Source organism: Aedes aegypti, chromosome 3 (genome assembly GCF_002204515.2).
Source record: "Aedes aegypti strain LVP_AGWG chromosome 3, AaegL5.0 Primary Assembly, whole genome shotgun sequence".
Taxonomy (NCBI): domain Eukaryota; kingdom Metazoa; phylum Arthropoda; class Insecta; order Diptera; family Culicidae; genus Aedes; species Aedes aegypti.
The window spans coordinates 320,482,134-320,509,806 of NC_035109.1; the positions used below are offsets into that span (position 1 = coordinate 320,482,134).

General features: G+C 36.2%; 1 protein-coding gene across 2 annotated transcripts in view; it reads left to right on the forward strand.

The window, feature by feature from the left end:
- The window catches only part of LOC5575457 (cAMP-dependent protein kinase catalytic subunit PRKX), a 251,102-nt gene that overhangs the window by 38,719 nt on the left and 184,710 nt on the right, over positions 1-27,673 (forward strand). For both annotated transcript variants that reach the window (XM_001661926.2, XM_021848840.1), the window contains exon 4: positions 4,567-4,952. In XM_001661926.2, the coding sequence (XP_001661976.2) occupies positions 4,567-4,952 (386 nt within the window). The remainder of the gene's footprint in view (positions 1-4,566; positions 4,953-27,673) is intronic.

A 27,673-nucleotide genomic window follows, 5' to 3' on the forward strand; every position in this document is an offset into this window, starting at 1 on the left:
GTATCGGTACACCTGGAGATCACCCCAACAAACTGAATCGCAAATCGACCACGTTTTGATGGATGGAAGACACTTCTCGGACATTATCGACGTCAGAACTTATCGCGGCGCAAACATCGATTCGGACCACTACCTAGTGACGGTTAAAGTGCGCCAACGACTCTCCGTTGTGAACAACATTCGGTACCGACGCCCGCCACGGTACAATCTGGAACGACTCAAGCTACCCGAAGTCGCAACTGATTACGCGCAAAGCCTTGAAGCAGCGTTGCCGAAAGAGGGAGAGCTCACCGAAGCCCCTCTTGAGGACTGCTGGAGTAGTCTCAAAGCAGCCATAAACAACGCAGCGGAAGGTGCCATTGGGTTCGTGGAAGCAAATCGACGGAACGGTTGGTTCGACGAGGAGTGTCAGACGGTTTTGGACGAGAAGAATGCAGCGCGGGCGATGATGCTGCAGCAAGGCACCCGTCAAAACGTGGAACGATACAAACAGAAGCGAAGACAGCAGACCCATCTATTCCGGGATAAAAAGCGCCGCCTGGAAGAGTTGGAGTGCGATGAGATGGAGCAGCTGTATCGTTCTCAAGAAATACGTAAGTTCTACAAGAAACTGAATGCATCCCGCACAGGCTTTGTGCCGCGAGCCGAAATGTGCCGGGATAAGGATGGAGGTATCTTGACGGACGAACGTGAGGTGATTGAAAGGTGGAAGCAGCACTACGATGAACACCTAAACGGCGCAGAGCAGGAAGATCAAGACAGCAGGAGGAATGGCTTCATCAGTACGGCGGATGAGGGAGACGTGCCAACTCCCACAATAGGCGAAGTTAAGGATGCTATCAAACAGCTCAAGAACAACAAAGCAGCTGGAAAGGATGGTATTGGAGCGGAACTTATTAAAATGGGTCCGGACAGGTTGGCCACTTGTCTGCACCGATTGATAGCCAGGATCTGGGATACAGAACAGCTACCGGAGGAGTGGAAGGAGGGAATAATATACCCAATATACAAAAAGGGTGACAAGTTAGAATGTGAGAACTATCGAGCGATCACCATTCTTAATGCAGCCTATAAAGTGCTTTCCCAGATCATCTTCCGCCGTCTATCGCCACTGGCAAGCAGATTTGTGGGAAGTTATCAAGCCGGATTTGTGGACGGGCGATCAACGACAGACCAAATCTTTATGTTGCGGCAGATCCTCCAAAAGTGTCGCGAATATCAAGTACCTACGCACCACCTATTCATCGATTTCAAAGCGGCCTATGATACCATCGACCGCGAAGAGCTATGGAAGATTATGGACGAGAATGGTTTTCCCGGGAAACTGACTAGACTGATCAAAGCAACGATGGATAGTGTACAGTGCTGTGTGAAGATATCGGGTGCATTATCGGACCCGTTTGAAACACGCAAAGTACTTCGACAAGGCGATGGTCTTTCCTGCCTCCTGTTCAATATTGCGCTAGAAGGTGTTATGAAACGGGCGGGCTTCAACATGCGGGGCACGATCTTCAATAAATCCAGCCAGTTCATCTGTTTCGCTGACGACGTGGACATTGTCGGAAGAACGTTCCAGGTGGTTGCTGAACAGTATACCAGGCTGAAACGTGAAGCAGATCGGGTTGGATTGAAGGTAAATACGTCGAAGACGAAATATCTGCTGGCTGGAGGAACCGAGCGCGATAGAGCTCGCATAGGCAGACGCGTGACGATCGACGGGGATGAGTTCGAGGTGGTAGACGAATTCGTCTACCTCGGATCATTGATAACGTCGGATAACAACTGCAGCAGAGAAATTCGAAGACGTATCATCGCCGGAAGTCGTGCTTACTATGGACTCCACAAGACCTTGCGGTCTGGTAAACTTCACTTCCGTACTAAGTGTACCATGTACAAGACGCTTATAAGACCGGTAGTCCTCTACGGGCATGAGACGTGGACAATGCTCGAAGAGGACCTGCAAGCGCTAGGAGTTTTTGAACGACGTGTGCTTAGGACGATCTTCGGCGGAGTATGTGAGAACGGCGTATGGAAGAGAAGAATGAACCACGAGCTTGCGCAACTCTACGGTGAACCCAGTATCACGAAAGTCGCCAAAGCTGGAAGGGTACGATGGGCGGGACACGTTGTGAGAATGCCGGACAACAATCCCGCAAAAATGGTGTTCAACTCAAATCCGGCTGGTACAAGACGAAGGGGAGCGCAACGAGCTAGGTGGTTTGACCAAGTGGAGCAGGATCTTGGAAGTGTGGGGCGATCGAGGAATTGGAGGTTAGCAGCGATGGACCGAGTTAGTTGGCGTAACATTGTGACGCAGGTCATGTCTTGAAGGACGTAGAGCCAGCAAAAGTAAAGTAAAGTAAGGAATTTGACCAAATCATAATGATATTTATGATAAAAAGTTAAATTTATTTTTCAATCTTTCGATCAGTAGAAAGCTTTAAAATATTTTTTTTATGAATCGTGGGTAGGCCAATCCTTTGAATGTTCTACCCAGGTATTTTTGTGCGTAGTACATGTCCTACCTGTCCTACCCACTTGCCGCGCCACTGTTGTAATATGATGTCAAATCTGAAACTTTGAGATTGCTTGTTGAATGGGTTACAAGCATTTATAGATATATTTTCGGGAATGCAATAACATTTTTTTTAAATATTAGTTTTGCTTAGGTTTTTTTGCATGATGTTCATTTTGCCACCAACAGCTGTTCATTTTACCCACATAGTGCAGGTAAAATGAACATTTCCATCGTTTTTTGCTAGCGATGAAAATACGTGAAAATTTAGCTATTTAAGCCTGAATTCGTGTTGCTGCTTTAGATAACATCCCTATATTTGATCTTGTGCGATAGAATAATTACTATTCTTCGTTTTTCTATCAAAAACAAGATGATATCCTTAAGGTGTTCATTTCACCACCCTTCCCCTATAATATTCATAGCAGGATCGCGAGTGCGTTGAATTTGTTTCTCTTTACGTTTATCAGTCTATAATCACGGATTCGATTTTACTTCACATTATGTTATTTCAATGCTACTTGCTTCAACAATGGAATTAGTTAAAGTTTCGAGAGCATTGTCAATATCAAGTTTTGATTGCAAAGAAATGCTAACATCAAGACTACTATCGATGTAGGTTTCATATGAATTCCAGTTGGCTCGTATATAATTGAAAGTGGAGCTGATTGGATTGAGAACCGCTTCATGGGATATTTGAAATGTAACAGGGACATTAGAGTGACGCAAATATTGAAATTTTGGCTCCTCTATGCTTAAACGGCTTATATTATGGTAAATAGCATCCTCCCAAAGTTTGAAATAAATCGGAAGAAATTTGACTGTGCACAGGCCATTTTAAGTTTATATGGAGATTACTATGGGAAACGCCATCCTTTTGTGTTCAGCCCTCTATCTCTTCGTCATAATGTTTTATGTAAAAGTGAACACAATCTTCTCATGTAAAATCCTTTCAGCTAAAACTTTGCTGAAGATCATATTTTGATTGGACGTCAGGATAAACTGCTATTCATAATCATAAACTGGGTATGCTTTGTGCATGCTGAACCAACTGCCCGGCAGGCAACAGTGGTGCCAAAGACAAATTAAAGACCTCCATGTCCCTTAAAGTTGCCCAAAATTTTATGGCTCATATGGTAATCTAGAATGCCGTGAAAAGTGTACTGCGATCTGTCAAACTTGGGTACCTTTTGTACTACCGAGGGACCAAATGCAGTACTAGAAGTGGTACCCAATCTGAGCCCGAGTGTGACGGACCTGGTGGTGCTCCTGGTGGGTAGAATGGACCAATGCACGAGTTCACTGATTTGACGTTTGAGCGGTGTCGAATTCACTAGTTTCCATGGTCACGTAAATAATACGGCACCGCTCAAACGTCAATGAGTGAACGCGTGCATAGGTCCATAGATCAAAGTAATCCAGGCTACTATGTTCAACAGCAAAAAAGCAGTGTTGCTCTGAAAGTAAGTGAATGATCATCTCAGCATGGTTTAGACTTTGTCATCAATAATAACAAATTATCCTCACTTCCCATCAACATGTGGTCCTCGGCAAAGTTGTAGCTGAGAAGATTTCACATGAGAAGAGTTTGTTCACTTTTCCATACAATATTATTTCGAGCAGTTAGAGGACTGAACACAAAAGCTTTGTCTTTTTCATAGTAATTTCCATATAAACTTCAAATGGCGTTTGCACAACAAAATTTCTTCCAAATCACTTCAAATTTTGGGAGAATAATTTTTATCATAATTGACACCGTTTAAACATAGGGAAGCAAAAATTTCAAAATTTGGACATGCTCAGAATCAAAATCAAAGTGAGTAACCAGTTGGATACAAATCGGACTAGAGTCGGTTAGAACCAAATCAATCGTAGAAGAGCTGCACAATCCTTGATGATAGCGTGATCTCAGTGTGTTCTATGATAAAAAGCATCAGGCTGATTTTAAGGCTAATCATTTTTTTTCTAAGTAGATTACCGGAAGAACGTACGTAAGAGTACCGTTTCGCAAACGATCATATAATTAATTTAAACTATTTTCTCAATTACAGGGTCATAAAACAAGACGACGACGAGAAGGTCGACGAGGGGGAAGAAGAGGAAGAAGAAGAACAAGAAGACGAAGAGGAAAATCAATCTAAATCAAGAAAGTTAGACGACGCAGACGACGACGAGGACGACGGTAACGGTGACGAAGACGAAGACGATAACACAGACACCTCCTCCAGCAGCAGCAGTATTGCCCAGACAGCCAAAAGTGACCCCAAACAGAATGCTCGATCCCGAAACTCTTCCACTGATGATGATACTCGCGACAGCAGCGATAGCGACGATGACTCTGACGATATTTCTGATACGAATAATAATATCAGCGGAGTTCGTTGCAAACAACCGCGGCAGTATGATCTGGACGATTTTCAAATACTGAAAACCATAGGTAAGTGAGAACTTAATTGCAGTGAGAAAAAGACATGCAAGGAGCCCCTCTTTATGTGACTGATTGTGATTCTTAAATACCTCCACATTCCTTAAAAATAAAAACATCACGGAATCGAATTGTGCCAGCTTCACCCATTGCAAACGTTTGAAGCCCAACATTTTATCCAAAAAGGCAACTTTTTAGGAATTAAGAAAAGTTGTAACTGTTTGCGACTATCTTAATGTAGTTTTTTTTATTTTATTTTATTTTATTTTATTGATGTACAAGGGGGTCAGGGGCCAAGTCTCCAGCATAAGTTTAAAAACTCACACCTTCCATAATACACCGGGGGTTTTGGAGTTTGGGAAGTAGGCAACGCAACATCTTTGACCAGAAGGTTCTTTAAGTTTTGCTTTTACTCTAGACTTCCCCTACACGTATGAATGATGCAAGGTCGAAAGAACATGAATCAGTCATACATATAACGGTAGTGAAGTGTTTTGCCTAAGGATATGTGAAAGGAGGGATTTTGTGTGGTGTTTTGTAAATCGCTCTGTGGAACAAATTTGTTATTAGTTAAATAATAAGTTCATTTGATTTACCTTTCAATTAGTATTCAATGATTACAGAAACTTTATACTTAACAAAGGCGTGGAGTGCAGCAAGCTAGGTGGGCGGATCAAGTGCGTATCGATTTGGCGAGCGTGGGGCAGAACCGAGGATGAAGAGATGCGACCGCAAACCGACGTTTTCTCGGCCATTACGCTGCCATGATAAGAGATGCCTTTCCTCTTCGATGAATTATTCCTCGAAGCGGGTTAGATATGAAAACAAGGATAAAGAGAGAAGGAATATTAGTGATTATTACATGCTTTATGGCAGTATTGGCGTACATTGAAGTCATACAAAATTCGCTCTTTGGATTCCCACGATAACAATCCCTGAAACTAATGATAAACAACAAAAAATGAATCCAAAAGAGCGAGAACCTTGATGTTTCAATGTATGACAATCCAGCTTTATTGCATGTGAGAAGTTCTTGGTGATATTCTCACAACGGCCATTCAGAATGGTTCGACGGATGTAGATAAAAGATCATTATGATAAAATTAACGCGACGACATGTTAGTAAACTCAAAACGATTATTATATTTGCAACTGTTAATTTAAATAGTTAAGCTAAGGGTCGGTTATTGCATATAACTTTATAGATAAGCAGCAGTAAAGCACGAAAGCGAATTCATCCCATCTTCAAATGCACAACACTTCATTCTGGAATTTTAGAACGTCCATGTTGTAACTTGTTCACACAAGAAATCTGCCTCGACCGAGTTGGCAAAACGCGCCCATACCCCTTTCTGAACCAAAGGACAGGGAACTAATACCATGATACCTTAATTACAAATACAAAAGCTACTTCTATGTTATTTCCACTACTACGCTCACGATAATTATGTTATGATCGATAGAATAAAAACGATAGAAGTTACTAGGGAGGGTGTACCGGTATTCGCCATGTTCCAGTTATTGGCCACCCCGGGTTATATAATGTTTTACGACATATATGGTTGCCAACTGTTTAGTGTGCGCTAAATTGCTTTAAGATGATACGGAAACATTCTTGGAAACCGCAAAATTTTCTCAGAAAATACTAGAAAAAAATCATTTTCCATTAAATTTTGCTCCTTTGCACCTATTTTTCGCCATGGTGTTCCTGATTCGCCACCCTCCATAAGAAATCAACGTAGGTGGCGAATTCAGGAACCGAAATTAAAATCGTGGCAAATACTGGTGCAAGAGGTCCAGTATTCGCCACCCCCATTTTTAATACAAAAACAAAGTTTCTGTTTAGTTTTCATATTTTCCCTGCTGAGCATGAATTGAAAGCTTTCGTTTAATGTATTGACAGTAACCAAAAGTCGTTTGATTTATGTATAAACAATATTTTTCCTTAGGGTGGCCAAAACTGGTACACCTCCCCTACTACATAACAGAAATAATATCCAAAGAACGGTATTGTCGCCAGTGTTGGTGTGATAAATGCAAAGTAGTGCAAAAATGCGTAGAGGATTAAATAAGTTATTAATTACAGCATTTTATTCAACAATATTATATTATATTATGAAAGATATTTCAAAATGAAACATTTCAATAACAGCAGTGCCATCAGTTTTCTAATTATTATACATAAATCAGTAACATTACTAAACTATCTCTATCACAGCTACAACCTACCTTACTAAATAACGCAATACCGTAAAATGCCGTAATTCAGAACATTTTGGAATATTTCTCAAAAATCGTAAATTATTGTTCATGACAATTTTAATTGGAATTATTATGCATTACCAGCATATACAAATAGCGGTATGGACAAATTTCAAAATTTTTCTTAAATTTCGATTAATTTTGGACCAAACATGCGGATTTAGGCGATGCGCTGAATTACGGCACCTTACGGTATTACTAAGGTAATAATTACTACATTGTTAGTAAACCTAACATAAATGTCTATTTTCAATGACCTGTGAGACGCAGAGACCACCCGCACCCACTCTTGCGCCTCGTGGTCTACTGAAAAAGATTTATGTATATTGAACTAATACTACTATTAGAAATAGTGCTACTGATGAAGGTGATCGTTGGTTTCCCAGTCTTGTTAGTGATTTGAGTGTTAGTAGAGACTGGTAGTGAGCCCTGCCGGTCCCTCCAGCATTACGCGTAGTTATCTGGTGTTAGGTCATGCGACAGTAACTAAACTCATGCTGAAGGTGTGATAAATCAAGTGTAAAATATATTTAAGCATTGAAACACATGTCATTATTTAATTTAAAACTATTAGACTAGCTTACATTTTATAAGTTATAATTACGATTATTTTCGCGATAAATATATTAGTATTAGTATATTTCACAATATCAACAATATGCAATCACTTGATAAATCACCGTCAATCCCATCACCTAAGGGCAGGGACTATCTTAATGTAGTTTTCCTGCGTAAAATAATCTGGGTATGTACTAAGATTAATTGCACTTAATTCAGTGGCAATGATTCAAAGATACCGTTTGGCGCAATGTTGCCCCAATATTGTTTAATATATAGAGGCATTTACCTTTGTGGAAATACAAATCATATTTTTGTCGTAGTATCATCTGGAGAATACCGTGAACCATTTTTTAACCTTTCACATTTACTTAAAAAGGTCCATTCCCCCCCATGTAGCCCTGATTGCGGGTTGAAAAATATATTTTTCTTGGTGCAGAATAAACTGGGTACACCCTATATTACTATAGTAAGATGGAGCATACTTTATTCCGTATCGATGACTAGAAGTGACCGGTTGGTCCCATTTTTCTCCAAAAATACTTTTCTATGTGGATCAGTCCATACCAAATGTCCACACAAAAGTACAAACGTATAACCGACGATTAACGATTTGAACTACATTTTGTTCAAATATTCATTCACTTGGTATGTTTAAAAAGCCAAATTTTTATATTGAACTGTTAGGTAATCCAATCCGCATGGTTTTTAAATTAATTAACTCATTACGTCTGGTAAAAATCAAAAAATTATCAATTAAATTTTAGAAAAATCAACGGGCTCAGGTGGGAATCGAACCCACGACTCTTGTATGTTAGGCGAGTGCTTCACCAACTAACCCAAGTAACACAATATGTCTCATATAAATCACAATGACTTCAATATGACTAATGAGAATGTTCTGTTTCATAGCGAAAAAACTGGAATTTATACTTATATATGACTGGAAAAGCGCAGAAGGTGGAGCTTGTGCAACATATTTTTGTTGTCAAAATTATGTATCATATGGGTTCAGGTATACATAATTATGTATTATACTTTGTCCAACACACCATTAACGCAACAAAATACTGAGAACATTCGGTAGTGGAAATGCATTGGATGATCGACAATGAAAAATGTAAAAGTGCAAACATTGACAAGCCTTCATTTTTGATTGCATAACTGTTATTTAACACTAAATTAATATGCGAATCAAAAATTATGGTGAAATATGCACTTTTACTTTGAAAAAATCAATTCGCCCTTATAAATCGTTCAATATACATTTTTCGACATCAAGCCAAGTAAATATTTCCAAAAAGGAATCATCACATTTTGCAAATTAGTTCATTATTTTGTTTTCTAATACTACACTGAACTTTTACTGAACTATTAATAATTTTTTCAAAGCTTCAGAACAAAAATTTCATCGTTATGGCAAATATTCAAAATTAAATTCAAAAACTTAAGATGGTCCCCTTAGACACACTGCTTGACGAGTGTTTTGGGAAAAGACAAAAATTTCATTGCCAATCATTTGCCATTGTTTCATTCAAGGCAGTGAAGTGTTTTCAGGGACAACTAGTGTGATCATAAATTGACAGTGTGATATGAGTTTGATAAATCACTGGACTAAAAACACGTAAACCCTGCATGAACACAACTGTAAGCGAGTTAGGTAATTCCATTGAACCTTTTTCGTACTAAACAGTGGCAAACAACCACCACACTCTATTCATTCATATAAATTGATAAATCGGCATTTAGAGCATACCTTAAAAATAATAATTTACTCAAAACATTTGCTTAAAAGTATTCAGTGGACACCATATGGCGAATTTCTTAGCTGGCAGTGTATCATCCATGCTATCAAAAGTATTAAATGTCACTTTTGTTGCATTTGTTTTATAGACAACTAGAAAAACTTATATTTGACTGAAAATAAACATAATTTGTTTATTCAGAACATGTTTGAAAAGAGTATATATTATGACATACATGTAACATGAATATGACATATTGAGACTGTTTATTTGTCGTACATGTCTAAACCAACCGAAATAAGACATATAACCAAAGACATGTTTTGATAAACATAAGAAGACAAATATAAAACATAATATGATCGAAACATAGTAAACACAATAAGAACATTTTCAGCAATATGGTAGATTTGTATTGCAAAACAAATTATATGCCTTAGTAGAACATCTCCATTCAAGTTCAATATTGAAAGGTTTAACAAAACAAAATAGCGACTTACGTGAGACATGATATGTTTCAAAAACTTTCTAGCAATCATTGTAGGACACACTGTGTATTTTTAAATTTGGATTTATGTTTTCGGTGTTACTTGGGAAGCCACCGAACTACTTTGGTGATCCAATAACTTAGAAGGTTACAAGTTTCGAATTCAAATCCCAACAGTTCACGTTCACGCAAACCCTTCTCATCCATCCATCTCATGTATACACAGAAATTAGAAATTACTCATAAATTATCCATCTTTGTCACGCGTAATGAGTTAATTAACTCAATTTTTTATGCCATTCGGACACCACCACCCATGACACCCCCGTCGTGATTGCAAATTTGACAAAGCCCATGATTTTCTTACATTCTTCAATTAATATCTTTGAAATTGCTTGGCATTTTATATGAAAAAATCGGACTTTTTAACCTAAAAACAAAATTTCTCAATATTGGATCAAAACACCGTGGGGAGTTAAGTATTTTCGACTGTGAAATGTCTAATAAAAACGACGCAATCAAAATTTTTAAAATAAAAAGAAATCATTCGACGAAAAATCGATTTTAACTTTAAAAATTGAAAATAATTATATTTGGCAACACTGTATAATAAAAAAAGACTCCTTAAACGATTTCCTTCAAAAGTGCTGAAAGTAATTTTTCTCTATGTGTAATAGTTTTGAAGATATATAGTGAAGAATGTAAGCAAAGTACATGGGCGGTGTCATGGACCGAGGGGTGGTCCGATCGGCTAAAAAATTGGGTTTTTAAAAGTTTCAAGTTGATGAACATTTGACCAACATTTGGTTGAAATCGGTGATGATCGATAAAACGTGCTGTGGACAGCCATAATCGAGAATACAATTGAAAATGTTGAGGAATACCGCAATATATTACAATGATACAAATATATAAAAAAAGTGTTTTTAGAGCAAAACGTGGCATATTGGTTCCTTTCATGGAGGGAGGCACAGATACTACACACGAAATTTGATACAAAGTTGTTTCCAAACTGCAAGATAACTTCAGTTTGCCAACGACAATCAAGGCAGGCTTGGTGAAAATCGATACTTTTTATTTGTTGTGTACCTCCGATCTTTCTGGACAAACATTGAAAAAGGGCCACAGTTTTCTATGCGTTTAATGTTCATTTTTATTGAAAACAGTAAAAAGATGCGTATTCCAATACATTATATTCAATTAGAGCAAAAAGTGCCCAGCTCACAGTGACAGTTCGTGACAGCAAAATCTCGGTTCACTTTGACGTAGAGAAATTTTGTATCGGTTTCTCCCTCCCAGGTTCCTTCCAGCCAAAGATACTGCATTGAATATAGGGACCATATCATTTGTTTCGGTTTCATTATCAAATCGAATGACTTATTGACCCAAACAATCGCTCACGTAATTTTTTTTGCACTTACTACTTGCTTTTGTTGCACCACATCATTGAAACTATGATGAAACTCTGGTAAACCCGAAAAGGCCCGCACTCTTAAGATTATTCCTCAAAATCGTTTCTAATCTTCTCAGATTGTAGCGTATGAATACATATATCCTTATAGTGCACTTTAGAACATAGATAAGAGCTTATCGTATAGCCTTATTGAGCTCAGCTGGTGGTATAAAATCTTGAGCAACGTCCTGAAATACGGAATGATCAATCGAACACTAACCGATAAATTGGTTATAGACCACATTTTTTTGATAATATTAAAACCACCGTGATGTCTGCCGACTCATAATGTTAACAGAAATAATATTTTTTGCATGACACATGGCACATTTTTTTTTGTCTCATGCACCAAAATCACTTTATTTACTTGATTGAGGATAGCTGAATACATTGCCATTTAAAAATATGTCATAGCACGTCTAGTTTTGGGGATATTTGCTGTTAAAAATGCATTACACAGCGCAACAAAAATGATTTTTGTCCGTGTCTCAAGATTCAAATTACGTGTCTTTAGTAGATTTGTGGTTGCTGAATCTGAAACCATTCTTAAAAATGTTCAAGTACGTCACAATTCTTAGCTACAGGTCGCCAATCACTGGTTTCAATGATGTTTACATAAAATTTAAAGTATTATTCATCAAAATTTCGTGATTTAATCCACCATGCATGGAAAATAGGCCTTTAACTTCCATTTCAGATATAATCGGGTTGAAATTGCACGATTAAATTTCGATTAAATCGACCTTTTCGACATGTTTGCATGTTGTTATACACATGAAGCTTGTATTCTGTGGCAAATTAAGTAAATAAAATTACATACAACCTTGCATGCAAATTGGCTGACATCGTAAAATTTGGTAATTTCAACAGCCAATATCTCAAAAACCATACGTGCTATGATATTTTTGAAAACAGCAATAGATTCAGCAACCCTTAATTAAGTAAATAGCGATATGTTGAAGCTTGAGACAAAAACATGTTATTCAGTGTTATTTAACGATTTCAGTCAACTTGCATGCACGTTTGTCAGCTTGTTAGGCTATTTTTTGCTAAATTTTGAACAGACTTCAAACTTAATGTTTTATCAACTACGTTCATGCTCAATATTATTTGCTTTAGAAATATATATTGTATATTTCCATAAGGTACCGCCTTATGGAAATATACAATACAAAAGCTGTCAAATTTGGATTTCACACGGTAACTAAAACATTAGGCTGAGACAGCTCGCTTTTTACCAAACCGTAAAATTGTCTTACGTAATTGATGGACTAAGAACATTTTTACATGATGTTTTAGAATGAATTCACTATACATTTTTTTTATTTAATTTAAAAATTATTAAAGAGGGCAATTAAAGAAGTATTGAAGGAACATGTTTTCTGCAACATTTTTACATCAAAAATATCAAAATATGATTGCACTTCATCAACTTGTTACGAAGACATGATTGGCAGGTAAACAATATTTTGATATATTTAGCAATAATATGTGAAAAATCTCATAATGTTCTGAATGACCTCGAAGGTTTACGCATGAGCTTGGCACGTAAATTCATATTCATTAAATATACACTTACTAATTGCTCTGCAGTACCTTATAAAAAGAACGAGGAATTTTGTATGGAAACTACATGCATGTTAAACATCTACACGCAGAGAAAGGGATTGTATGTTCCACAAACAGTCGGGTCAAACTCGATCAACATGTTTGTCATCTTCTTCTTTCTGGCATTACGTCCCAACTGGGACAGATTCTGCTTCTCGCATTTCAACAGTTATTAATTGAGAGCTTTTTCTGCCAATTGACCCATTAATTAATGAGTTTGTTGAACTAGACATCATCGGTGTCAGTTTGACAAAATATAATTGTTGATACAACAAACATGATTGTAATTTCAACCAACTGGAATGAATTGAATTTGACAAACCAATTTGTTGATTCAACTACGCTGGATTTCTGTACGTGTGTATTATAAATGTGATGAAAGTTTAGGTCCTAGACTGGGCATTGTATTGCCCAGTTGATTCTGAATGAATGGCATTGGAGGAAGTGCAGAAGTTGCTTGTATGAAAAATCAAACACGAAAAATAAATCTCTGATGGTTGTGAGATACGATACTTTGAAATTACCATTTAGATCTAGCGTGGTCCATGGATCGTGAGTGTTATGTATGTTTATCTGTGGCTGTATTTTCGTTAAATGAATTGAATCGTCCTAGGATTTTCCCGCGAAGCATCTGTTCTCGTAGCCCCGCAGCCATTCGTTTGACGCGCCCGATTGATCCACTCATTTTACGACTCAATTAACTATGGCTGCTCGGGTCGGAAAAATATCTCCTGAGTCATTAGTGCCACACCGGCCAGCGCCAATATCCTATCGAAAGATCGTAAACATAGGCCAGCCCCGCTTCAAAGGTATCTGCCATAAAATGTACATTCCCTGGCTATTAAATTATCATTTTTGCTGTTCGAACAGAAACTCAAAGTGCAATTGCTTCTGTGAAGAGCACATCTGGTGGCGAAGGGAGCCACATATTGACGAGTTGACCGGTTCTCGGTTTGCGTATGTGATGTCTTGGCGACGTCAAACCGAAATTTACGATGGGAACTTTTCTCTTCCCTCCAATCAGAATATTTTTCTCTAATTACATACTTCGGTTCGGTCGTCAGTTCATGAATGGAGAAAGTGGAACGTGAACAGAATGTGCTGGACAGCTGTTGCGAGATGTTTGTGCGGTGAGGAATTATTTCCTGTGGCTGTATCGTCAATTTTGCAACAGGCTGACCGGTTTCATAATTAACGCGAATTTATTAGATTGCAGAGATGTTTGGATGACGAGAATTTTGTTTCCAGTTTGCGGAACCCGATGGAAAATTAACACTTACGATCTTTTCCAATTTTAACGGCAAACTTTCCTAAGGAACCTGTTACAGTATTTCGACGAAATTTATTTATAACTGTTGGTGATTAAGTTTGACGTCTACGTTTTGCAGTTGGAATCATACACTGTGGATCGGAACTCAAGCCGATTTTGTAGTATGTACATTGAGGCGATTCAAAATTTGAAAAATGTTTGATAATCCAATCTCTCATGCATCCTTACCATAAAAGTAGTGTTCTGTGAAATTTTCAGCTTTTTCGGAGGTGATTTAAAGATGGCAATGTAACTTTATATGGAAATTACCATGGAGAAATTTTGAAAAATGTTCCAAACACGTTAGTACTGTAATGTAAGTACACAATTTTCATTCCATAGTCTAAACTCATTCTTCAAACCTTAATGAAGGATGTCGCTGAAGAAATAAATCCCTTTGGAGCTAATATTGTTTGGGATTTTTGTAGATGTTTGCAGGGCTATAATCCCATATAAAGCTAAATAATAGCAAACAAACTCAAGAATATCTCTTCTCCTATCCGTCGGATTAAATTTCTCTCTTCAGCAACTTTATTAATTATAGTTTAAAGAATGAGGTTTCACTACGGGATGATAAGGGTGAACTTACATTCTAGTACTAACGTGTTTGGAACATTTTTCACAATTTTTCCATAGTAAACCTACATCGCCTTTGGACCACCTTCAAATCTCCACCTAGAAAGCCGAGAATTTCACAGAACACTATTTATTAGAGTGGTTCAAAACATCGTTTTTGCTCCACACCGCTCATTCGATTCTAGATCGAATTCTGAGTGTCCTCCCAAAGTTTGAGCTCATTTGGATGAAAACTGAGACTGCACAAGCCCTTTAAAGTTTATATGGGAATTACTATGGGAAACGCAAGCAATTCATTCAATCGGTCATAGTGTTTGCCCATGTGCTCTTGGGGATAAGAACCACGTTGATACTGTGAGATACATTTATCAGCTACCACTTTGCCGAAGACCGTTTTCAAATCGGACGCCTCAGTAATTAGTTATTGATTTATTTCCAGTCACAAATTCTTCAGCAGTGCTCATTTAACTTCTGAACAGGCAACATTGCTGCATCTGGCGTGAAAGATAGCACGCACAAATCATGGCTACTATGTTTTACTGTATATATCCAGTGATGCCTGCAGAACAACCCAATAATTATAGCCAAAGTTTTACAACTCATTCAAAAATCAATAACCTATTACTGGGGCGTCCGATTCAAAAACGGTCTTCGGCAAAGTTGTAGCTGCTTTTTATATCTCACAGTATCAACGTAGTTCTAATCCCCAAGAGCACATGGGCAAACACTATGACCGATTGAATGAATTGCTTGCGTTTCCCATAGTAATTTCCATATAAACTTTAAAGAACTTGTGCAGTCTCAGTTTTCATCCAAATGAGCTCAAACTTTGAGAGGACACCCAGAATTTGATCTAGAATCGAATGAGCGGTGTGGAGCAAAAACGATTTTTTGAACCACTCTACTATTTATATGGTAAACATCATTTAGAATCTAAACACACTTTTTAAGTTTCAATTATTTCTAGATTTGCTGGTTTGCACAAAAGTGTAGCTGAAAATAATCGTTTTGAATACAAAGTAGGGGGAGATCCCCCAGTACCGGACAGCACCCAATACCGGACAAAGTCGAAACATTGAGAAATCATGGTCCAATCAAGATGGTGTATTAGTAGTAAAGGAAGCTATTCTGGAGACTAATGTTTGCGTAGAATAACACACCCTTGAAATATGCATGCCTTTTTAAAAAAGTACAAAAGATTGAAAATTTCAAAAAAATTGACGTAATGCCTTAATTTTGAGCCTATTTAGTAATTATTTTGAATATAAAAAATTCTTTGGATCACGCAAGCATATTCGAACATAATTCTAATTTGATAGTATGAATGTATTTTGTACCATAATTGGACTAAATATGGACATATTACAATTTTGTTTAAGCACCTCCTGTCCCCCAGTTTCGGACAGCCTGATTTGTTATATGATATCTTTGTAATTATTGCACGAGTGTCTCAAAATACATTCATTTTTCATGGATTCCGTCGATCATGGTATCAAACATGCTATAAAATTAGGAAAAATGAACATTAAGAACAACATCGTAAAATGTGCTATTTTTCATCATATAAGAAAGAGGTTTTTGATGGACATCTTGCAAACTATGATATACTCAAATTATTCTTGTAAACGTTGCAAATGCATTGAAATGGCAATTATATTCTATTCCTAAAGTAAACACATTCAATGATGTTCAAATTTCCAAAATTCGAGGCATTTCCAGATTGTGTCCGGTATTGGGTGCCACCTTTCAAGATCGATCAATTTGGTACTAAAATACATCATCCAAATGCAATGTCAAAATTCATACTTATATTTTCAAATTTATTTTTGTACACTATAAAAATGATAATATTTATCATAAATGGGTAACGCGAGCACATTAAACCAATATTTTTCGAGTTATGAATTTAGTGGCTTAAGTGTCCGGTACTGGGGGATCTCCCCCTATTCTTTATTTTGATTTTTTTTTTAAATAATAAAAGACAAGTTTTATTTACGAAAAAACTTAATTTCTATTAAGTGTGAACGGAAGTTGTTGTAAAATTATCAAACTAGTCAAACACAAATATATGCTATAGCAAATACGATTATCCCAGAATATTGGGCATGAATTTTATATAGTTCTGAAAGAAATTTACAAAAAATGCTGGGTACGGTATCTCACGACATTAGAAATTCCTTACAAAATCTTTGACAGAATCTTGGGTAAAACCAAATATCATTAATCTCAATATACCCCACTTCTGTAGTTTCCACAAAACACAAAAAGGACACAAATGTAACGCTATCTCTTGACAGAAAAGTTCGTGAGCGATTACTCTTAGCTGTTTTCAAATTAGCGTGCATTGGAGAACGAAATCTTTGACAGAATCTTGGGTAAAACTCTCACTAAATGTTGAGTAGTATTCGCACAGAATACTATCCAGGATTCCAATTGAGTCTAGAGCGTAATAGTCTAAAACCCCTTGGCAAACTTGATGGGATTCTGATAGAATTCGGAACAAGATTCTTATTAAATCCCGGACTGCAGTCTCACAAATTTAGACGGCGTCAATGGCACAATTCCCACAGATCCTAGCTAAGACTCTCATATAATGCGAGGCAAGATTCTCACAGATACGAGAGAAAAGACTGATCGAAATTTTGTGGATTTCTGACAGAGTTTCGAGTTGGTGAGACTTATTTATTTATTTATTTATTTATTACTGGAGAATGTTTACGAGAAAATAATATGAGTTTTGTTTTTTGAACTGAAAAAGTAAAACCATTATTATGTGCCCATGAGTGAAGATCATCTAAACAATTTTGCATAAAATGACGAATAACTTCTTTGCTATGACCATTAACAAAAATGACATTATCATCCGCAAATTGTATAAAATAACATCCATTTGGAATAATGGAAATGATGTCTCTGGTGAATAAATTGTATAAAAAGGGACTTGAACAAGAACCCTGTGATAAGTCAAAATAACTATAACGGACCATTCTAGAAGAACCATTATGAAAAAAATGCATTACTTTGAAGGAAAACATATTGGAGCTGTTTTTTTTATTTTTAACGGCGGCCTCAATTCAACACGATGAGCGCTGAGATGGTAAAACATCATTCAACTGCTGAAAATCAAGATGATATATCTGCGTTTCGGCATTACGTCCACATTAAAACAAAGCCTGCTTTCCATCTTTCAATTTCGCTATTTTTCACCATTATGTTGGGCGGTAGTAAAAACGATATTTTATGGCTCATAAAATTAATGTTTTGCCAAAAAACTTACGATTTCCATTCTAAGTTTATGTACTTTTGGCAATGTTTTATGTTAAAACTACAGATATTACCACAAGACTTACTAATGTCCCAACGCGCAATCTATAAACTTCATTCAATGAACAACAATGCGTATGGTAGAAAAAATGTTTGTTTATTTCAATCAATGTTTTTGGACGGTTTTTTATTTATTGAATTTATTTATTCATTATTCCTGAATTCAAAGATATTCTGTTATACAAAATCGCATTATAAAAGAAAATTCCTGTATTTATAACTAATTAAGCTGAGTAGTTGGCTCGGTTCCGATAAGGACGCAACGTCAGGAAAATGAAGAATAATAATAAGAAGAATATACGTAACCTTGTTGTTCATGGTAGCCTCTAAATTCAACATGTTGAGTGCTATCAAGGTGAAAATATGGCGGCCTGGTTTCAGCGAGAATTGCTCTTATATGCATTTCTATTGCTCATTTTCAACTACTTTATTTTTAAATTTCTTCATTAGTATCATTCCAAACATTACATTCATTATTTCGTATATCTAGGTGTTCTGTGTTATTAGACAACACTATCATCCTAATTTGGTAACACAAATCTAAGATTTTATTAACATTTTGTTAACAACATATTACATTTCATTTGCCGTAGCAGTTCAGATTTTTTACAGGTGAGTGGATTTCACCTGCTTATAAGAAAAAAAAAAACGTTTTCAATATACTTAACCTAAACATATAACGCATTAATCGTGGCAATAGAAGATTGTAACGATTTTTGCCTGAAATTATTAATTATTTTATTTGACATTTGTTCCAATGTTTCAACATTGGATATTCTATGTAACTCATTGGTACTATACCAGGGAGGAAGCCTCAGAATCATTTTCAAAATTTTATTTTGAATTCTCTGCAGAGCTTTCTTCCTGGTATTACAACAGCTAGTCCATATTGGTACAGCATACAACATGGTTGGCCTGAAAATTTGTTTGAATATCAAAAGCTTGTTATTAAGACAAAGTTTCGATTTTCTATTAATAAGGGGATAGAGACATTTTACATGTTTGTTACATTTGGCTTGAATGCCCTCAAAGTGATTATTGAAAGTTAAATTCTTATCTAGCATGAGCCCTAGATACTTCATCTTCATCTGACCAATTTATTGGAACCCCTCTCATCGTGACAACATGTCTACTTGAAGGTTTCAAATAAAGAGCTTTTGGTTTATGTGGGAATATTATTAGTTGAGTTTTGGAAGCATTAGGATAAATCTTCCATTTTTGCAAGTATGAAGAAAAAATATCCAAACTTTTTTGCAATCGACTACAGATGACACGTAGACTTCGTCCTTTGGCGGAGAGGCCTGTGTCATCAGCAAACAAGGATTTTTGACATCCCTGAGGTAACTCAGATGTGAAAATATTGTATAATATTGGTCCCAAAATGCTGCCTTGAGGAACACCAGCTCTTACAGGAAGTCTTTCAGATCTGGAGTTCTGATAATTAACCTGAAGTGTACGATTTGACAGATAATTTTGAATTATTCTAACAATGTATGTTGGAAAATTAAAGTTTTTTAATTTTACGATCAAACCTTCATGCCAAACACTGTCGAATGCTTTTTCTATGTCTAGAAGAGCAAGACCAGTAGAGTAGCGTTCAGACTTGTTGGAACGGATCAAATTTGTTACACGTAAAAGTTGATGAGTGGTCGAATGTCCATTTAGTGTGGGACAAAATTTAGATTCTCGCTCCAGTCCACTTTTTGGATTGCTTTTAGGTCCCATAACAACTGTGCAAAATTTTAGCTCGATCGAAGAAACTATATTTTAGCGCCAGCCGTTCAAAGTTTGTATGGGATTTACTATGGGAAAACTTACTTTTGCAAAGAAAAATCGCCAGAGGTCGCCCATTGATCTCTATAAAAATTCTGAACACATACCTCGATAGGTATTTTTACGATGAAGAATATTGCCGAAGACCGCGAAACAATCCGACACTTGTGAAAAAAGTTATTCAATGAAAACCTATTGGCAACGCGACGTTGATTAACACGTAAAGGAATAACAATAATAACAAAATCGAGCAAAATTTCTGAATAGTCTATGCTTAATAACTTTTTTCACAAGCATCGGATTGCTTTGCGGTCTTCGGCAATGTTGTTCATCGTAGAGATGCCTTTCGAAATTTGTGTTCAGGATTTTTATAGAGGTCAATGGGCATATAACCGTGTCCCAGGCTAATGTCCATGGCGGAATCCGAACTGTTCATTGGCAAAAATTGAATTTTCGTTGATGTGGGCCATCATTCTGTTCAAAATAACCTTTTCGAAAAGTTTACTGATGGACTAGTAAGTCCTAAATTAAAATTGTGCACACTTTCAAACTGCATAGCAAGTTTTTGAGCTTTTTCACAATTAGTTAGTAATAATTTGTTTTCCTCTTTCAATGCCGGTGTTGGCTTCTGAGGTTTTTTCAAGATTTTAGATAATTTCCTAAAGGGCTTAGAGCTAGGGTTCAATTGAGAAATTTTATTTTCAAAATTTTTATTTCTTAATTGAGAAGAACGTTTTTTGATTTCGTTCTGCAAATCCTGCCATATAATTTTCATAGCAGGATCGCTAGTGCGTTGAAATTGCCTTCTCCTCACGTTTTTAAGACGGATCAAGAGTTTAAGATCATCGTCTATAATCACGGATTCAAATTTTACTTCACATTTTGGAATTGCAATGCTCCTGGCTTCAACAATGGAATTTGTTAAAGTTTCAAGTGCATTGTCAATCAAGTTTAGTTTCTAAAGAAATGTTAACATCAAGATTAGAGTCAACATACGTTTCATATATATTCCAGTCGGCGCGTAAATAATTGAAAGTGGAGCTGATAGGATTGAGAATTGCTTCATGGGATATTTGAAATGTAACAGGGACATGATCAGAATCAAAATCAGCATGAGTAACTAATTGGCTACAAAGATGACTAGAGTCGGTTAAGACCAAATCAATCGTAGATGGATTTCTAGAAGAGGAAAAACATGTAGGGCTATCAGGGTATTGAATTGAGAAATATCCTGAAGAGCACTCATCAAATAAAATGCTGCCGTTGGAATTACTTTGAGAATTATTCCATGACCGATGTTTGGCATTAAAGTCACCAATGACAAAAAATTTTGACCTATTGCGAGTCAATTTTCGCAAGTCAGTTTGGAGCAAATTGACTTGCTGTCCAGAGCATTGAAAATGCAAATAGGCAGCTATGAAAGTATATTTACCAGACTGTGTTTCAACAGAAACACCTAAAGTTTCCAAAACTTTAGTTTCAAATGACGAAAACAGTTGATGTTTTATACGCCTATGAATGATGATTGCAACTCCCCCACATGCCCCATCAAGTCGATCATTACGATAAACAAAAAAGTTAGGATCTCTTTTTAGTTTAGATCCAGGTTTTAAATAAGTTTCGGTAATAACTGCTATATGCACGTTATTAACTGTAAGAACATTAAACAGCTCGTCCTCTTTACCATTCAGAGAACGAGCATTCCAATTTAAAATATTTAAATTATTATTTGGATCCATTAGAAAAACGTAATCCAATAACAATTTGATTTGTAAATTTTACACCAACTTGGACTGCCTCAGTCATAGTGGTGGCTTTGAACATTGCATCACTTGAAGTGGGTACATTTGATGATTTCCCATTAGAATTTTCGGTAGACGAAGAAGCTAAGTAGGAGTTACCTGTGGCGGTAGGGTTTTTTCCATTTGATTTAAAACAAGTAGAATGGGTACTCATGGAACGAATAGGGGAGAAGTTCAAATTACCTGTTACGATATCGGCAAAGGATTTACCGTGGGTAGGTACATTCGAAATTGAAAGATTAGAACGGCTACCCGACGGATTAAAATTAGTTTGTGAATGAGCATGATTATGATCTTCCTGGTGGGTATGATTCCTAATCAAGTGATCGTTAACTGAAAAGTGAGCATTGTTCAATACTCTACCAGGCAAATTGCGGAAACGACCGTTATCGTAACGGATCTTTCATCTGCCTGGCACGAGCCTCGATGACTCTTTTGCGTGAAGGGCAATTCCAAAAATTTGGCTTATGATTAGCCCCAAAATTAGAGCATATGAACTTGGTGGTATCTTTCTTCACTGGACAGACTTCTTTGGCGTGAGAAGAACCTCCACAAATCATGCATTTAGCATCCATGCGACAATTTTTTTGTACCATGACCCCACTTTTGGCACCGACGGCACTGAGTGGGGTTCTGGTAATTTCCTCCAGGTTTCTGGAAATGTTCCCATGTCACACGGACATCGAACATAATTCTTGCTTTTTCTAAAGCTTTAATATTATTTAGTTCTTTTTTGTTAAAGTCAACTAAATAATATTCTTGAGAAAGCCCTTTCCGAACAATGCCAGATTGGGTTCTCTTTTTCATAATGATTACATGGACTGGGGAAAATCCAAGTAAATCATCTATTCCATTTTTGATCTCTTCAGGTGACTTAAAGTCACTTGAGAGACCTTTCAAGACAACTTTGAACAAACGTTCAGTTTTGTCGTCATAAGTAAAAAACTTGTGCTTCTTCTCTTCAAGATGTTTGAGAAGTTCGCGATCTTTAAGAGTTTCCGGCAAAACACGACAGTCTCCTTTCTTTGCAATTTGGAAGGAGACCTTGATTCCCCTAATGGAGTTCAAGATCTCCTGCCTAATCCCCCAAATTCGGAACTGACCACAATAGGCGGCACTCTTTGCTTCCTCACTTGAAGCAAAGAGCCTGGGCTAGAGGCTGCTTCGATTTGGTGTTCGGAAAATTTGTCTAGAGCATCGAACTGATTGCTCATTTCGATATAATTATTCATTTCACCCTTGGAAGAAATTTCGCATTCCGGGGAAGCGTCCTTTCTTCCATTCTTGCCACGTGTAGTGACAGTTTTAAAACCCACTTTTTTGGAAGGAAGTAGTGAATTCAGAGATTCACCCTTCCTTTTGTTAGTTGTTGATACCATGTTTAGTTAATAAACGGAAGAAGACGTGACCTTCGAGAGGTTTTTTCCCAAGACGGTGTCCAAGAAGGATTACCACCGCTAGCTTTCGCCAACGGGTCCAACGAAAAATCGAAGGCACGGGTTCAAACAAGGATCGTATGGCCCCTTTAGTAGAAAAAATAGTACAGAAAAGTACTGTTTTAGTAGCACTGAAAAGTATCGTTTTTAATTTAGCACTGAAAAGTACTGTGACAGCTAACTACTTGTGCTTGATAACTGGGGGAGTATTCTATTCCTATACTTTAATATAAACTATATTACTATAAACTTTGACCTAGCATCTTCCGATATTCCATGGCGAAAGCAAAGTCCTGCGCTAAAAAAATAAACACCTTGTCAACCAACCCAGACAGCCGGGAACCTCATACGTAATACCAGCTACTTAAGAGTAGTTCGACAAGCAGACCGCTCCCACAGACCCGTAATATCATTTTGTGTAATTTAATTTCCTCACTTCCTTGAACCGGACACCTCTCGGAGGTATGTCCCACCTCGTACATGGTACGCGTGTGCAACAAAAGTACCGACGACGACGACCACCGGTGATAACAAGATGCAAAATACTATTAATCGAAAAAAAAATCACTTGAAGCAGCTAGGTACCGACTAGAAGTGTTGGGAGGTATGGTAATTAAGCGACGGCGAAAGGTATGAGATGAGATCGAATAAGACAGAGGGGAAAAACATCGAGCAAATCGATTGGCGATGAAGAGGCCGTATAAAAAGACGATCGCAAAGTAAGTAGGTTTGCAGGTGTGGGCTAATTAACTTGCATCACTCGGCTTCCGATCCATTATGACGAGTTGATGCATTGCATATCAAGCATTTTGACTCATACTGCGGATTGCGTAGTTTGTGTTTTAAGGTAGTCGGAGAAATGTGATACAGGAATGTTGCGGTAGCATCATTGACTTTGCTCATTTCAAATTGCGACCCCAACTGACGTAGATGTTTTGAAATTTCTATTATTTTAATAATATTTTAATATTAAACTTAAAAATAATCTACTATCTGGAAAACCTGGAAAGCCTGGAATCATCAGGGAATTTTAATCAACCTGGTAAAACCTGGAATTTTCAGGGAATTTTGATCACAATCAGGGAAATTATTTTGAGGCAGTAATTCATGATAGAATTTGTTCACGACAAAGGATTTTTGCGTCATAACCCAGAGCTACCATTATTTGCCACAGAAAACTCTCTTCATTCCAAAAAAAAAAAAAAAAAATCGGCTGCGCCGCTCTCAAACACTATATGAGCTGTTCAGTGAGGATCCTTTCGAGTATGAAATTTCATCAGCTTACCAAAACATGATTAATGTTTTAATGTCTCTATATTTATTCAGTAAAGGATAGGTTGGTAGGGTTGGTAGTAGGTTTCTTTTTAGATACCATTTATATGCAAATCTCTAAAAAGTCTCATTTTTTGATAAAGTCTGAAGCCTTTATTTTAATCAAAATAGTCTCTAAAGTCTCTTTTTTGCCTACTTGCTTGCAGATAATTGAGGTGCAAAATATGCTCCTCATATTTCTCGAGAACAGTTTCAAGAATTATCCTTATGGTTTCTCCAGAGATTTTATCAGAAAATCTTCAAGAAATTCCTCTACCAATTCCTTCAGAAATTTTTCATAGGATGCTTACAGGAATTCCTCCAGAATTTTCTTCAGGTAATCCTTGAGCATTTAAACGTTACTACCTCTAGTAGTTTTCTCAGAGAGTACTTTGAACAAAGACTATCCAAGGACATCCCCCAGATATTGTTTCACTAACTTTTCAACCGAATTCCTCTGTCGTTAATCTAAGGAATATCCAAAGTTTCCCACAGACTTTCTTCCAAGAAAACCTGACAAAAATTTCAACGCCAGTTCATCTACGGTTATTTGAAAGAATAGTTACTCGAGGGGTTATTCGTATAAATCTATTGAGAACTTTCCAAATGATTCCTTAAATTCGACCTGTGTTATTATTAAGTTTCTTTAGATTGTTTCTAGGAATTTCTCCAGCATTGCATCCAAGGATTACTGGAGTTCATCCAAACATTTTTCAATGAATATCTAAAAAAATCCCCATGGAATATTGAAATGTTCATTTAAGGTTCCATGCCAGTTAACACTACAACATTTCTTTATGAAATCCTCCGATTGTAGGAATAATTATTCCTACACATTTTTTTAGAATTTCGTCCTGTTTTTCCAGGAGTTCCTTCACAATATCCTGCGAGATATTAGGTTTTTTTTTTCTTTTTTTTCAATTATCTTAGCAATAATCTTGGAAATCTTTTAAAAGTTCTTCAAGAGTGAGTCTTTCTGAAAATCCTCTTTCATTAAGGGTGACCTAAGAAATTATATAAGTAACTGTAACAGAAGACGAATTCCATGTCAAATCGGTCAGTTACAGAACTTGAAAATCGAAGATGGTCCTATTTGCAGTAAATTTTGCACATGTTTTTGGCATGGTACAATACGTGTTTTTCAGAGAAAAAACATCATTCAACATCATTTTGACTCGAGAATAACTTTTGAAAATTGCCTATACATTTTTGCATGCAACTTATTTGAAAAATTTCAGCTCCGAAATTGTTGATTTTAGAGAAAAATATTCTATGAAGAAGTTAAAGTGAACCGTTTTGGCTACAAGGAAAAAATATACACTGAAAATATATTTTATGTTTTTTCATGAAAAATTTAAAAATAAAACTAATAATTTTAAATTATACAAAACCCAATTTTTAATATTTTTTAAATTAGAATCTTGATAGTAAGCAGATGTTTGGGACAAAGTTTTATGATGGAGAAAATTTTAATGAAAAAGTTTTTCTAAGAACATTTTTTGGTGGATTCTCAATTTTTTTTTGTCAAAATAAATACGTTCTGATGAACGTGAAGAATCTTGAAATGATTCTAAACAATGATGATTATCTGGATAACTACTCTTGAAGTAGTCATTTTATAATTATATCAAGTTTGATGCAAAAAATATATTTAAATATTGAAATAGACTTTCCACTTACGTATTTCTCTTGATGGAGAATCGCGAATAACTAATGAAGATGGCCTATTTTATTATTTATTTATCATTTTTTTGCATTAGACTTTAGATAATTCGGAAATGGCTATTTCCAGGGAAGTGATCAAGATAATCATTATGGTTCCGAATAATTTCAAGATTCTTTATGTATCATAATAACATATTTATTTTGACAAAACATCAATATTTTGAAAAGCGGCCAAAATTTGTTCCTAGAAAAACTTTTTAATTAAACATTTCTCCATCAAGAAACATTGTCCCAAACATCTGCTTACTATCAAGATTCTGTAGTGAAAATTTGAAAAATTATAAAAATGGGGCTTTTGTGTAATTTAAAATTTGAGTATTATTTTTGGATTTTTGATAAAAATAAACAAAATATTTTTTTCAATGTATATTGTTTTCTTCTGGTCCAAATGTTTCACTACAACTTCCTCATAGAACATTTTTCTCTAAAATCAACAATTTCGTAGTTAGAATTTTCAAAAAAGTTGCATGCAAAAATTTATAGGATATTTTCAAAAGTTAAACTTGGTCCAAATGATCAATTTTTCTACGGAAAACACTTACTCTACCCTACCAAAAACATGTGCAAAATTTAATCCAAATCGAAGATTATCGAGCACGCTTTTTATTTTATTCGACTCATTCTGGATGGAATTCGTCAGAAGGTACCCTAAAATTTGCTTTAAGAATACGTCACAAAGATTTTTCTCAACAAATTCTATACTTTCTGAAAAATTTCATTCAAATTTCCTTGGAGAAAACTCCTGGAAGAAGGCTTGAGAAAAAAGTTTTGAAAACTTTCTTGAAAATTCTGTTAGAATTGATGAAGGAATTTCCGAAGAAATCTTGGGAGCAATCTCTGGAGTAATTCCTGAAGGTACCCTCAGAGAAATTTGTAGTTATAATTAAAAAAAATCTAAAGAACAATTTTGTAGAAAATCCTGAGAAATCATTGAAGACACAGGGTGGCCACCAAACCGGGAAAAACGGGAAAAGCGGGAAAAAGACGGGAATTTAAAACCACCGGGGAAAAGACGGGAAAAACCGGGAATTTGGGAAGATCACCGGGAAATTTGTTTTGAACGAACATCTTCGAGCTTTAATCTACAAACCAACCTCCATAATAAGTTATAGAAAGTAGTTATGTTTGATGATATAGTTTTATAATGATATTAAATATCTCTCAAACATTAATGATTTAATTTCTATGCTACACCATATTTCTTAAAAACTCTTTTCTTAGCAATGTTTCGAAATATTTTTTTGAATTTTTGTCCTCGCACTGCCAGGGCTAATATGTTTTTTTAACTTTTCTCTAACTTCTTTTACTCGACGTTTTGAATCAAAGTTTAATTACTTATTGCAGATTGGTTCAACACTCTTCTG